General features: G+C 38.9%; 1 protein-coding gene across 2 annotated transcripts in view; it reads right to left on the bottom strand.

Annotated features, from left to right (window-relative positions):
• Positions 1 to 5,504: 5,504 nt before the first annotated feature.
• Positions 5,505 to 14,797, bottom strand: part of LOC141805182 (SEC14-like protein 1) — a 47,050-nt gene continuing 37,757 nt past the window's right edge. Inside the window, exons 11-17 of one of the 2 annotated variants that reach the window (XM_074690006.1) lie at positions 14,115 to 14,286; positions 13,111 to 13,245; positions 12,876 to 13,010; positions 12,120 to 12,371; positions 10,613 to 10,791; positions 10,145 to 10,171; positions 5,505 to 7,477 (exon numbers count right to left, since the gene is read on the bottom strand). In XM_074690006.1, coding sequence (XP_074546107.1) covers positions 7,372 to 7,477; positions 10,145 to 10,171; positions 10,613 to 10,791; positions 12,120 to 12,371; positions 12,876 to 13,010; positions 13,111 to 13,245; positions 14,115 to 14,286 — 1,006 coding nt within the window. In that variant the 3' untranslated portion in view covers positions 5,505 to 7,371. The remainder of the gene's footprint in view (positions 7,478 to 10,144; positions 10,172 to 10,612; positions 10,792 to 12,119; positions 12,372 to 12,875; positions 13,011 to 13,110; positions 13,246 to 14,114; positions 14,287 to 14,797) is intronic. The other variant, XM_074690015.1, reaches the window with a different exon arrangement.

Below are 14,797 nucleotides of genomic sequence, written 5' to 3'. Positions count from 1 at the left end.
ACGTCAGAAGGGGGCGGAGACTTTGCGCCGGCTCGGTATTATTTTAAGCAGGTAAATGACGCCATCTAGTGGCCTTTATGAAAATTCGCTGTTTCTTTTTTGTACTGTTACATATTAATTTGTGGTTGCCATTTGTATGCGTCATACAGAAGGCTCTGTTCGGTAAATGTTAAAGTAGTCAGCAGTTTTCCTTATCAAAATACTGACAAAATATAATAATAATAATAATAATAATAATAATAATAATAATAATAATAATAATAATAATAATAATAATAATAAATAAAAATAGGTTGTATTTTTTTTTTTTTTTCACATTTTTTGTTATTTTACACAAACAAAAACAAATACAGTACACTCATCACACACACACTCACAAAAGGGGGTTAGGACACCACAAAACAAAACAGCCATCTGCATGTGCAATACAGCATGGAACAAAACAGAAAATGGTGATATACAATTCATACTATTTGCAATTCATCATTTAATTAAAACGTTCCCCTGATGAAATAGGTTGTGTTTAATTTAATTTTATTTATTTATTTATTTATTTTTATTATTATTATTATTATTATTATTATTATTATTATTATTATTATTATTATTATTATTATTATTATTATTATTATTATTATTTTGTAATTTAAAATTGCTCCTGCAAAGACAAAACTCTTCAGGTTACCAGGGAAATTAGAATGGGATAACCTGTAGAAAAAGGAGGTAGAGGGACTCAAAGATGGAGAAAATGAGACCAGAGGGAGAGGAGAGGAACAGAAAGGAGCAGGAGGATAAAGACAAAAAACTATCCATGGAAAAGATAAGAAGAAATGAAATAAGAGTGAGACAGGAACAAGAGGAGGAGAGATGAAGAAAGGTGGAGGAAGGGTAAAGCTAGGAGATGATGGAGAGGAGAAAGGAGGGAAGACAAAGGAAGGAGCGGGAGGAGAAACTGGACCAACAAGTTGAGGAGATGAAGGTTGAAGAAGAGAAGGAAGAGAAAAGAAGAAAGTGATCTACCTTTTCAAAATAGAAGATTCATTTTTTCAAAACTGAAATTGCACTACCTGAAAAACCAGAGGGACCAGATCATCAAAAACATCTCCAAGACCCACAAGAAGGAGGACAAGATCAAGGCTGGAAGTAAGAAAACCAACTTTGTCTTGCAACAATTTCAGCAAATCTGCCCAACTTAAGTAAAATAAGAGACATTTTTTCAACTGTACTCCAAACTTACCTTGAATATTCTCTTTAATTTAGAGGAAACTCCTGAATGGAAGGAAAGGCTGATATGGAGGCAGTAATCTGGAGAAGAAGCAGCAAGACTTGGTGGAAAGGATCCAACACAAGAAAGAGAAAGGACTTCAGGATAAAGCTGGAGAGGACAGAGACTGAAGAGGGAATGATTTCCAGTGTGGCATAGTTTTATATCTGGGCACTCTCATTTAGGTGGTTTGAAAAAAGTCAGGAACAGACCAGGACAACACTGGACAATGTTACAGAGAGACTGAGAGAGCAGTAAGTTTAGCCAGGAGAAGATGGAGGGAGAAAAGACAAAGACAGGAGCAAGAAGAGACAGAGACAGACAGAAGATGGAGAACTCAATGAGGAGCAAGAGGAAAGACTAGTCCAAGAGGAAGAGGAGAGACAAAGACAGTAGGGAATGGACATACTGAGACAGGAGGAAATGGAGGGACAAAGACAGAAGGAAGAGGAGGAGGAGGAAAGACAGAGACAGGGCAGGAAAGAAGAAAGGCAGGAAAAGATGGAGGAGGGGAGAGGAAAGAAGACTTTGACAGGAGGAGGAGACACTGTTACAGAGAGACAGAGAGACTGGTAAGTTTAGCCAGGATAAGCTGGAGGGGGAAGAGACTAAAACAGGAGAAAAAGGAAAGACTAAGACAGGAGGAAGAAGAGAGACCAAGACAGGAAAAGGAAGAAGAAGCAGAAAGACACGAGATGTTGGAAAAGAGAAGAATAAGAAAAGAAATAAAAACTAATAAGACAGGAGTAACTCAGGACAATGCTGGACAACAAATGATTCTGGATCCAAATGCATTTACACATGAGGATGAGGGTTCCTCTGGGGTATCTGTATGACCACCTGACAGAATTTAGTGACTAATCCTTTCAACGAATGCGAGACTCTGCAGGTTCAGCTCTTCTTCTTCTTCTTCTTCTTCTTCTTCTTCTTCTTCTTCTTCTTCTTCTTCTTCTTCTTCTTCTTCTTCTTCTTCTTCTTCTTCTTCTTCTTCATGTTTGTATATGTGCACTTTTCCTGTTAGTGTATGCATTCTTTTTTGTGCAGACAGTCGCAACAAATATCCTGTGAAGGACATTCAAGGATCTATCTATCTATCTATCTATCTATCTATCTATCTATCTATCTATCTATCTATCTATCTATCTATCTATCTATCTATCTATCTATCTATCTATCTATCTATCTATCTATCTATCTATCTATCTATCTATCTATAGCTTAGTAAGACATCTCAAGTGCTCCTGCACCAGATACACAACAATGGTCTACCCTTCTATGATGTTCTGGTCAAATCAGACCGATTTACAACTTCATTCAAACATAAAAAAATTATTTTTCCTCTGATCGCATCAAGGTCTTATGATATCCTCCACACCAGGCATTTGAACATATAAAATTGCTGATCACCACTTTCATTGAATTTTGACTGGTCCAATCAACTTTGAAACACCTGTGGTGTTCCCGGTCAAAAATGACCGGCACAGAAAATGAATGGGTAATACTATATTATGTTCATCCATTACATGGGAAAACATCCATGCAAACACACACATCCACAACCACCACCCCCTCGCCCCTCACGCACATACACACACACATACACACATTTGGGCTGAAGAATTAGGTGTCAATTATGGGAACCTGTCTCTCTCTTGCATGCTTGTGTGCCTATCCCTCCACGTGAACCACTTTCCAAACTAAACAATGCATCACATCTTTTCACAGACACCCTCATAATCTTACATTTAAAAACTTAGTCCGTTTGGATAATTCTTCTAATGTTCAGTGTCAATTTTTTGTATATTGACTGCATTCATAAATGTTCACTATGAGTTGGAGACATTGTTTACATCATTGGAAGGGTGTTAAATAAAATCTGGTGATGATTATGCTTGAATGATGGTTTTTGTGTTAATACAAGAGAAGTTACAGCAGACCAGTCAAATTTGACCGGGAACATCAAAGTAAGGGGGGGTGACACGAACATAATACAAGGGTTAATGACTTTGTTCCATTGTGGTAATTTAAAAGAGAGGCTTATTATTGTTGATGAAGACAAACAACAAAAAGTAACAAAAAAAAAAAAAAAGAATGTTATGGTTCAATGTGGTCATTTTTTACTGTTTGTTGTTGAAATGTTAAAAAAAAAAATCTTAAGGCAAAAAAAACAATAACTCTGCCATAGTGTCTTATTGGTCTCTTTGCAGATCCCAAGCCAGGAAAAAGGAGGTTTTTTTTTTTTTTTTGGTATTGAAAAAAAAAAGATTTTATTTTTTTCTCTCCAGGGATGCTATAGACTGACGGTCGAAGTCATCAAAAATATGCACATGCTTGTTGGCAACGAAAAAGGCGTTTAGCTCCATTCATTCAGACAAGTTCGACTTCTTTAAACACTAAATAAAAACTGTAAGCAGCCCGGTTGTTCTGTGGTTGTTCTGTACCATGGAGTCAACTTCTGAGGAGTTCTGACTGTTACAGAGCTGCAGTGTTTTAGAGTTCAGAGTGATCATACTGACTGATGACCCTCAGCCTTACATGTCAGTGACTACCTTTTTGCTCCTCTGGAAAACCCTTTTTATACCTAATCCCATAAAAACCTGGAGGAATCAATTCAGTTGGCAGGATGATGTTCCTGCAGGTGACTTTTCCTTTATCATTACGAAACTTTTTTTAGCGCTTTGTTGTCACTGTTCAGACTTTGTTGTAACATGCTGTTGCTGTTGCAGAATAGTAAAACAATATTTTTTAGTTTCATCATTTGCCATGCTAAAATGCTATCTTTGCCCCATTTCCAATTAAGTATAAACCTTACAGGTTTTGCAAGCCATTGAACTCTCTTCCTATCAACATTTTGCACAGCAGCGATACACCTGTCAATCTATTAGTAAGTGTACTAAGGCAAGCTCAGGGATGATGGAAACCACCTGTGGAGCAGAAGGGCAAAAGCCTGCTTGATCTTGATTTTGATTATGAATACAGACCGTGAAAGCAGGGCCTCACATTCCGTCTGACCTTGGGGTTTTAAACAGGAGGTGTCAGAAAAGTTAACACTGTAAGAATACAAAAATAGAACGACAGAAATGAAAGCCACAAGGGCACGATGCAGCCTGAATCAAACATTTGTCATCTATTGTTGGTGAAGTCAGTGGTACATCAGACACAAAGCCCTGATCTATTATTGTCATCAAGTAAGAGTTGAAATTAAAATTTTAAGTTTAACACCAAATATGTCTGTCTGTGGTTTAAGAAATGTGAAGTAAACATTCCTCAAAAATCAGTTCAAAGTGCCGAAAGATTAAAACCAATTTGAGAATAAATCTTTTGTTTTGTGTCATACTCGGTGCTTGACTTCCCTTAAAACAAAAGCAAACACAACCACACAAATGTGACCCAAGTCTTTATTTGCTCATAATTCAAGTTTAATGTTTTCCAAAAAAAAATGTAAAGGCGACATATTCTCATTAATTCAAACATATAATTTATCCACAATTCCTCACATCAAGGTAAAGAGAAGATATGCCATGATTTCTGCAAAGGGGAGAAAGACAAATGTGTTGAACAATCGAGACAAATAGTTATAGCCCTCATCCGTCAATGAGATTCTGATGAAAAATGTACACAACTGTCAGAGCTAAAGTCAGAGAGGCAGGAGTCAGCAGAATACAAGAGAGATCTGGAGTTTCTAACACTTAATGTAAGCCTATAAAACATCATGAGTAATGATCTGAGCACTCTTCTTTTGTCCTCCGGCTTTAATCAACGCCCGCTCTGCTTCCTATGATATAAACAATGAGAAGTGCTCGAAAGCAAAACAGCTGATCCACAAGTGTGTGAAGGACAAAGAGACAAAAGGAAGTTCAAGAGGAGCTCAGTGTGGAGCTGTAGGTGTTTTTATCACTGGAGACGTGGGAAAAGTCTCTCTCACAGGTGAAGGACTCGAAGCCGTGCAGTCTCGAGAGAGAAACGGAGAGTAGAGAAGCACAGGGGAGTGTGTCCACACATTTTACACATTTTATTTGATCCCGCTGTTTCAGACATTCATTCTGTTACACCACCACACTCACTTGAATTCCCACACCTGTAGGTCCTTTATCTCAGTATAAAGCATTTCATTTTATTGCAGTTTAATGACATTTGTTACCACAAGTGAACCCATAACCATTTATCAATATTTAAAATGAAGCAGGTTTCTGTATAAAAACAAGCTGCTGGGTGGAACAGGATACAGGATGGTCCTCTGTTTTTGTTTTTTTTATTATTATTTATTATTCAATCTTTTTCTGTCAGCTGCACTCCTGAACGACTTAAATCTGTAACCACACATCTGCTCCTCACAGGGAGAAAGATCAAACTGTTAGAAAACTGTTGCATGTGTGTGTTGCATTTAGAAACGCTGACTCAATTTCTCATCTGTTACAGTGATGACCTTACAAAAGCAGGTACTTATCTAGGTGATAGTTATAAAGGCTAAAATGGTATTTATTGACACATGACTCTTAAATGGCTATTTCTTTCTCTTTAAATTATAGACCTGTAAATCCTATCACCACGTGAGCATGCAGTAACACACCACACGGCTTCACCTCGTCAAGTACTCGTCTCCATCAGAAAACAGTAACAAACTCCAATCGACACTACTACATGTACAGTATCAATATGCTGACGACCGGTGCACCAACAAATGATGACCACAAAGTAACATTCACTCCTAATGCACACAAATCTATATCACAATGAAAAAAAAGTAGAGAGTGATGGCAGTCCTGCTCAAGTACATCCCAACCCTCCAAATCTCAGACGTTTCATTGGTCGGGAGCACGAGCCAATCAGTAGCACATTCACAAATCACAAGGCATGTCTGTTACGACGAGTTCCTTTTCACCTGTGCACACAGCGGACAGAAAGCTAACTAGCGGTGATCGTTCCAAGACACCTAACATGTCCTCGAGAAGATGTGGAGAGCTGTTTTTGTTCCTCTTCTGACAGAGTGGAAACTGAGACAAGAAGTTGGTGCCACAGGATTTCGCGGTTTACTGGCTCAGTTCGCCTGTCTGTCCCTCTGTACACAACATACGAGTAAAAATGTATCTGCAAACAGCACCCATGATCCTCTGCAAATATCTTCATGATAAATAGAAATATTTCACACAGTAAAAAGTCAAACTCATGTTATTGCTTCTAGCGGATTACTTCGCTAAGAGTTAGACCCAGGTTGAGTGTTTTCATAGTAGGATAAAGCCCTCGTGAGACGGGCAGGTAGGGTTTACTGGATCGACAAAGTGAGCAGAGTATTCACCCTGCTGTGGATGAATATCTGAAAACTGGACATTTCCTCGACATGATCCGTGTTGTTGTACTCAGTAAGCCCCACCTGCTCCATGACTCCATGCTGCGTAAAAAACTCATTCAGATCAAATTCAACCCAGGTCCAGTTATGGATGTCACTCGCCCACATACATGACCTATAAACAATTCATATAACTCATCCAACCTCTGTAACATTATGGCAAACATTGTAATTTTTTGCATGTCATCAGTGTCCGTACAGAACAGCACATCCAGTTTTTCCATTGAACGCACATGACTGAGGTATGCATCGTTTCCGTCATGTAAATATGGATATTTGTTAATGCATATATGTAACAGCGCCTCCAGTGTCTTTGTCCAGTCATGTGGCTCCCAGGGTGAGAATATTGCTTCTTTCTTTTTCTGAAGTGCCACTGAAGCAACACTATTCATCTACTGACCTTTGACCTTTCCACCCTGTTCAAGACACAAAGCAAGAAAACATTCTGCTAATGTTCTGTTTCAAACCGCTGCCCAGCAGAAACCGCTGCCAGGCACAAAAAATATATGACCTTTGTGCAAAAATCAGCCCTTTGATCTGTACACACAGTCTCAGTGTTTTGTTTTTTGCCTCAGATTTAATCTTTGTCTCCTGTTTGTGCAAGCATGCTTCAGTTAGACTGACTGTGCAAAAGGAACAGAGTCCAAAGATGATTATGATGAAGAAGGGGAGGAGGAGTGTTGACTTCAGTGTTGATGGTCAGGGCTGTCAGGGACGGGGTAGGGTAGGGGTGGGGTACTCAAGTCTTAGCCTCCATCTTCTACCTAGAGATCATGGAGCTGGACTGGGATTGGCTGGAGGAGGTGGTGGCAGCGCTGAGCTGAGAGAAGCCGCTGTGGCTCGACTCCAGGCTGGTCATGGAGCCCCTGAAGGGAGAGAAAGAGATGCACAAGAGAAGTCAGATGATTCAAGTTTCCCTCTCAGCAGTCAAGTTCAAATGTGTGCAGCATCTCACACCAGAGCAACCACAATCTGCCAGTGACTAACTGAATGCATTCTGCGTGCACAACTCGTGCTCACGATGCAGAACCATGCAGCCAGATCACGCCTACAGCATGGAGGGGTTAGGTCACTCTGTGTGGCACACAACACTCCGGCTCTGCCACAGGCTGCAACAACCAACAACGCGTCAGGCAGAACACTTCAACATGAAGCCTTTCTGTGTTTCTTTAGGTCAGGGCTTGAGAGAACCACTGAAGTCCAGAGTCATTGCTTTAGCTGAGGCTGTTTGCTCAGGAAACAAACAAATTCACGACCTCGCGTGAAAGAAAAAACAAACAAAAAAGAGCTGCCTCTGGTGTGACACCTTCTTTTGTAAGCCGTAGAGCGTGTTTAAAGGCTGCCTGTGGCAAAGCGGGAAGCATTTTCTTGTTTGTAATCTTTTCATTTATTTTACATGATGGGTAACATCAGTCTTGCTGTGTTTGATCAATGTTTTATGGCTGCGTGGTGAGAGAATGGGTTAGGATGTTTTTGATCAATCATTCAGATACTTTCAAAATTTAATACCACATTTAGAGATTTTTATGAGAGCTATCATCTGAGGCACACAGTGTTCATACAAGGATTTCAGTCTTTCTGTCTTCTGTTTTGTTTCCTAGAACCTAAAATTGAATAGTAAACTTAAAAGCTGAAAACACATCTGTTCTGACTTAAATCAGACAATTTGGCAAAAAAGCTTGTTATAGCTGTTAAATGATGAAACAATGGCATCTTCCTGTTGATACAAGAGTCCATAGAGGTGTAACTCAGCAGTGAGACCTGGCATCAAAATAATTAATTGTGCAACCAAAAAGGAGTCAGTTGAATCTTTTCTTTATTTTAATGACTACTGATCCAGATCTGAGTTTCTTTGCATAAACCTTACACAATTTATTTATTTATAGAAGTTTAAAGGCACTGTAAGGACCATCGTAATCTGTCATGTTTTTTCCAGGGTAAAGACTCCATTTCCCATCAGCCCACTGTCATAAGGAGTGCATTAGTTCAAATGAATGAGGAACCTATTAACATCCTAACCAACACTACTTTTCTTAGTTCCAAAGAACTTCTCCCAGGATGCAAAGCGACAAAGTAATGTATCCATTTATAGTTATGGATGATAGCAACAATCAAACTTGAGGAACTCAGTTTATCATTCTGGAGTCCCAAAAAGGTATAAATTTACAAGTATAGTAAAAATATAGTGATTAATTAAAATAAAACAAGAAGTTTTTGTGTTTATAAAACTGTAAACGTGATTTCATAGTTGTGTTTTTTGGATTTTGATAAATATGCATTAAAAAATTGTAATTAAATTTCAAAAATCTGCAAAATTTGTAAAACTATTACAATTTCAAAAATTCACATTTAAAAAAAAATTAAATCTAAAAAAATGTGCAAAGATTTGCAAAAATTCTCAAAATATGATTAATTTACAAAAAGTTGTTAATTTTTTTTGTTTTCCAAAAAAATTGAATTATATAATTTGCCAAATATCCATAAAATTCTGAAATTTCAAAACATAAAAACTGTCAAAAAATATTTTGATTTTTTTCTAAATTTGGAAAAGTGTTGTAAATTTAAAGTTCAGAAATTTGCAAAAATAAAAAAAAAAATTATCAAAAAAAAAATCCCAAAGCTTTATTGCAAGAGGTGACACATATTTAGTTAAACAAAATGTTACTGCATGATTTCAGTTTAGTGTGCAGAAGGTGAGCTGATGGTTTAGTTTCAGAAAAGGGAGATGATATCTTATTTCTCACTGCTAAACTTTTGCTGGGTGGTGAAGCCTCAGTAAATGGATTTGTGTTCTTCTGGGATAATCTGACCCGAATATGGAAACTGAGAAACAACCTTTAGAAATGACCAGTTTTAGTGATGATAATCTGAATTTAAATGATGGGCTATGAATGGGCAAATACATAAAAGTAAAAATACTTAAAGATCTTTTACAAAGTCCTAACAGTGCCTTTAAAAAAATGAATGACCAAGTTTTCATATCTGGATTTGTAAATCTTTATCTAGAACTGAAGCTAACAGCTTAATCTACAACCATCAGACAAAAGAAAAGGTGTCCTCACTCACAAACATGACTGTAAACACGAGAATGACTTGTGTGTGGTGATTTTAGATTTGCTGAAATGAAACGGCGTGTGCATCGAAAGCAATATGAGATTCAGACACAAGAAAAACACTACAATGTTATGTAGCAGCTCAGGTAATGATACAAATGCTCCTGGTGGTGGATGTAAGAGCAGACCTGGTTAACCCGTTTCAGGGTTCATTATGTTGTTAATCATGCAAGCAGAGTGTCTGAAGCCAGCAAGGGGACGGTTAAGCTGCCGGCTCGGTGCGAGGACTCTTTCTTCAAAGCAAGTAAAGCGTTAGCTTCCTGTTAGCCAGCTCTAACAAAAGCCAGAAGCAAGAACAGATGCAAACAAGCATCTCTTCACTGCGTTAGAAGCGTGGCTGCCATGACGGGGCTGTTTACAAAAAGCAGAAATGGCGATGAGCTAGAGCTAAAGAAAAGGGGGCAAATCTGAGCCACTTACAAACTCTGCACATCATAGCAAGCCGTTCTTCACAGGAAGACAGAGCAGGGGGAGGAAGTAGAGGGGATTGTGAGCAATAGAACAGGAGCTGATTGGACAGAAAAAGCTTAAGTCTCTAAAAGATGAAGGCATCGCCGTAACATTAACTGAGCCTCATGATGCACCTATTAAATCTATCACTTTAACAACTTTACAACGTAAATCATCCAAATATTTCCTGTCATACGTGGTGCTATGGAGGAGGCTGTAGAGGGGGGGAAACTGAGAGAAAGCAGGAGTGAAAAATGAGCAGACATGTACGAGAAATGTTCCAAATCAAAACTATCCAACATCATGGTAAACATTCTCAAAACACTGAAATATGGACGCACATGTACACGCTTTACACATGTATGAATTTCTACACTGTATGGTATCACACTTCACACACACACAGACAAACAGACACACACACTTAGAGTTACTGACCTGAAGTCCTCGGAGCCCAACACCTCAGTGTAGTACATGACTTTACATTTGTGGGAGGACACCTGCAGGGTGGCCAGCACGTCGTCCACTCGGGGCAGGTTGGTGGCAGAGCAGGCTGGCATGTTGTGGAACTTCCACTGAAGGATGTAGAAACCTGGCCACCTGGTGATGTGTGAGCCCTGAGGAGAGAAGAGTTCATAGCACAGCAAACATAAACCAAATGTCCTTAAAAGTATGAAAACAGGTTGATTCAGTCAATTTATTTGTGGAATACTTGCTTTAATAGGACTATAGCAATTAAACTTAAATCAGCAACAAAAACCCTAGATAAAACCAGTCAAAGAATAGGTCAAAGAATGTCTGGTATTCAGCGACAGAAATACTCTAGACCAGGGGTCTGCAACCTTTACTTTCATAAGAGCCATTTTGCCTCAGCTCATCTGGACTAAAGTCATTCTGGAGCCATAAAAGTGTATAAAGTTCTAAACATAGTAAAAAATCTGGTGATAAATTATTAAAACAAGAAGTATTTGTGCTTTTAAAACTGTACATGTAATTTCTTAGTCTTTTGGGGATTTTGATAAATTTGCATTTTAAAAAACTGTAATATCATGAATTTCAATAAGTTGCAAAATATTTGTAAAAATGATAAAATTTCAAAAATTTGCTAAATTTTTTTTTAAAAAGTGAGAAATGTGCAAAGTTTTGCATAAATATCCAAAATTGGTAAATTTTCAAAAAGTTCTGAAAAACAAATAAAATTGCTGATTTCTTTCAAAAAATTAAATGTATATAATTCACAAAATATTTGCGAATATCCATAAAATTATGAAATTTGCAAATGTTTAAATTGTTTAAAAAAAAAATTGTTTTTTTTCCTTAATTTGAAAAAGTATAAAAAAATTAGAGTTCAAAAATTTGCAAAATTTTCAAAAGAAAAAGTGTACAAAAATCTCAAAATAAATCCCAAAGCTTTTTTGCAAGAGGTGACACATATATCATCATAATCATCAATACCCTCTGTAAGAAAAACAAAAGTTCTTAATTTCAATAATATATTTTTTAAAAGCAACAAGGAGCCACTTCAAAGGATTCAAAGAGCTGCATGAGGCTCCAGAGCCACAGGTTGAAGACCCTTGCTCTAGACCAGTGGTTCTTGAACTTTTTTCAGTCATGTACCCCCTATGATTTTTTTCAAGTACCCCCTAACAAACATGAAAGCAGTTTTGAATGGGAAAAAGTAGAACATAGCACTGTACTATTAGTGTCTATTGGATATGATATTAAATTTTTTAACTTAAAACTTAAAATGGATTCAAACATTGATTAAATAAATGGTGATAAAGGAATTTTGCTTGGTTGCTATTTTTTGAATATACATCTTTAAATCTTGCGTACCCCCTGGAGTGCCCTTGCGTATTCCCAGGGGTACACGTACCCCCATTTGAGAACCACTGCCCTAGACTGCTATCAAAGAAGGGAGTAAGAAGCACAGATTCTTTCTGACCTGAACACTTTCACCCTCCTTGCAAGTGAGCGGTGACTCCACCATGCTGTAATCCTGCCCCAGTGTCCAAGACTTGTCAATGAGCTGCACGTTGTTGCCTCCTGGGGAGGTGATACCATGGGCTCCCAGGGGGTCTTTACGTGGAAGCTGAGGGGCCCGCTTTGAGTGGTAGATGTTGAAAACCACGTCTCCTTTACATATGTCAAAGTCCCAGGTGATGACTGAGGAAGCATCAATGATCTCGATGAGGAGCTGAGGAGGAGAGGAGAGGAGAAGAGGGAACACATGAGCAAAGTGTTTCAGGGGAGGGACGAAACAATCATTTTCAAATGTTGTCATTATACCGTAACAACCTTGATCCTTTTTCAAATGATTCCATAAGCAACAACTCCGTCTGTCAAATAAAGACTGCAGCAGGGACAAATACGAACATCTGCTTGAGAGCTTATGAGCTCATTAAAATGAAATCTGAACCATTTCCATGGTGGTGATTATGCCCGATGATGCAGCTGCCTCTGATATCAATCATCTGACACAATTAAAGCCACAGCAGATGGATAATGTTTCTAAACCATGCCACATTTGTTTGACATGTAAATCCAGTGGTGGTCTACCACATTCAACCAGTAGATGGCAGCGCTTTCAGAAAAATGTTATCACAGGTAAGATGAAGCTCTGTAGTGCCCTAGTTATTCAGTTCAAGCATCACCACGGGTGTTCCAGCTTTTCTTGTCACTCAGGGGCTCACTGTCTCACCTCATGGGGAGCTCCTTTGAACACACTGGCACTTTGATAGATGGTCTCAGTCCACAGGCGAACATCTTCATTCTCAAGCTCCTCAGCTGTACGATACATGGACTTGGGAACCAGGCCGCCTTCTGGTACCTCACACTGCAAACACACAAGAAGAAATGGACATGTAAGCACAGGGAAAAACACACACACACATGAATGATATCCATAAGTGATACTGCAAGCTAGAGACACCCACCATACACTCTCCTCCAAGGAAGTCAGGGATGATCTCCTTGTCTATGTAGTCCACCAGCCCTCCAGGGCCCTGGTAGTCATTGCCTGCATAGATGAGGAACTTCTTGCGGGTGTTTTCATCAATGAATGGACTCACCTTGGAGGAAAGGCAGACATGAATAGGGTCAGAAAGCGTCACTACACTACTGCAGAAGTACACACATACTTAACACAATCAGCAGGATGCAGGCATTAGTTGTGGTTTAACACTGAGTAATTAGTTCAAAGAGTTTTGACTTGCTCACGGATTATTTTTAGACAGTGTTCAGCAGAAAGTGTGTCAAAATCATCCCGGGTTCAAGTAAAGAGGTTTGAGATACAGACCATGTATTACATTCTCTCTCTCTCTCTGAGGGAGAAAGTACTTCTTTCATGAAACAAGACCGTTTCCAACTATCTTTGGTGAGGAGGCTGTTAAAATCACCTTTGTGTTATTAATTTTTAAAAACAAAGCTCAAAAATTAATCCAGGACCTGCACTGTCACTTTTACTTTCATTTAAACTCTCATTACATTTTCTTTCTGTTTTAGACATTTTCGACGAAATAAATGCCAAAGAGCAATGTGTATCAACCAACATAAACAAGGAATCTCCAATGATCAAAAAAACGAATACAGATGATGAATACAAACATTGATGGGGATTCTTCTTGCAGTGAATAGGATCGATAAAGCCTGCCATTAACTTTTAAGATTTCTTGGTAATTTTGCAAAGTGTTTTTCTATATTAGAACTGAAATTCCCTCCCTCTAATCTGATGCTAAAATGTACATTTAGAGAATTATAAATACAAAAGCAAGTAAAAAAAGAAAATCTTTAGCCAGTGGCAGCCCTGGCTTTAAGTTGAAACTTACAATGACAAAACTATGAGAGGGAGACAGACCAGACACATACACAACTTTCAAACCCAACACCCTGGTGCTGTGAGGACACCAACACACAGAGTGCCCAAGCTGTGAGCTCTCACCAGTGTCCATAGGACGGGGAACACTCGTGGAGCTCTCAGGATGAGAAGCCGTCCCAGAGTCTCTGGGTAGTTTGCTTCTACAACTTCAATGATCCTAAGAAGTGCTTTGACACCAGGACGCCACAGGTGACGCATGTTCAGCCCCTCCAGATCCACCAGGCACGTCCAACAACTACAGAAGAGAGACAGAGATAGGATTAGTGCTGATAAATGCATGCCACAAAGACGCGCTCATACACAACTGTGCGGCGGCCTCTTTCCAGCCACTTAGCACCTGTCAGCGTGAAGTGAGGCTTAAGTGATGAAGGCAATGCTTGCTAATTCTGGAGCCTCCTTCTGAGCACCCCCCCCTCCCTCTAAGTGCTCTGGCTGAGAGTCGTGATGTCACAGCCTCTCAGAGTTCACATGCCTTCCTGCGTGGATCTTATTCCAGCCACCTCCTCCTGTTTGAGAGCTGACAGATGACAGATCTACTCCCTCCCTCTCACTTTCTCCATCATCTGGATGAATGGGTGAATGAATGAATGAATGAATGCACTTGGGGAAAAGGCTGGTGCATTCATCTTTCTGGAATCAAACTCAACTGACTAGCTGGCTTTTATGTTAAAAACAGAAACTAATAATCATTGAGTCATGTTTGCCTTCAGATGGATGGATTTCTGTTCCAGCTCTACGCTGACCTG

This window comes from Halichoeres trimaculatus, unplaced genomic scaffold (genome assembly GCF_033239565.1).
Source record: "Halichoeres trimaculatus isolate MK-OKI-2021-1 unplaced genomic scaffold, fHalTri1.1 fHalTri1_scaffold_2, whole genome shotgun sequence".
Lineage (NCBI taxonomy): Eukaryota > Metazoa > Chordata > Actinopteri > Labriformes > Labridae > Halichoeres > Halichoeres trimaculatus.
This window is presented reverse-complemented; position numbering and strand designations above follow the sequence as displayed.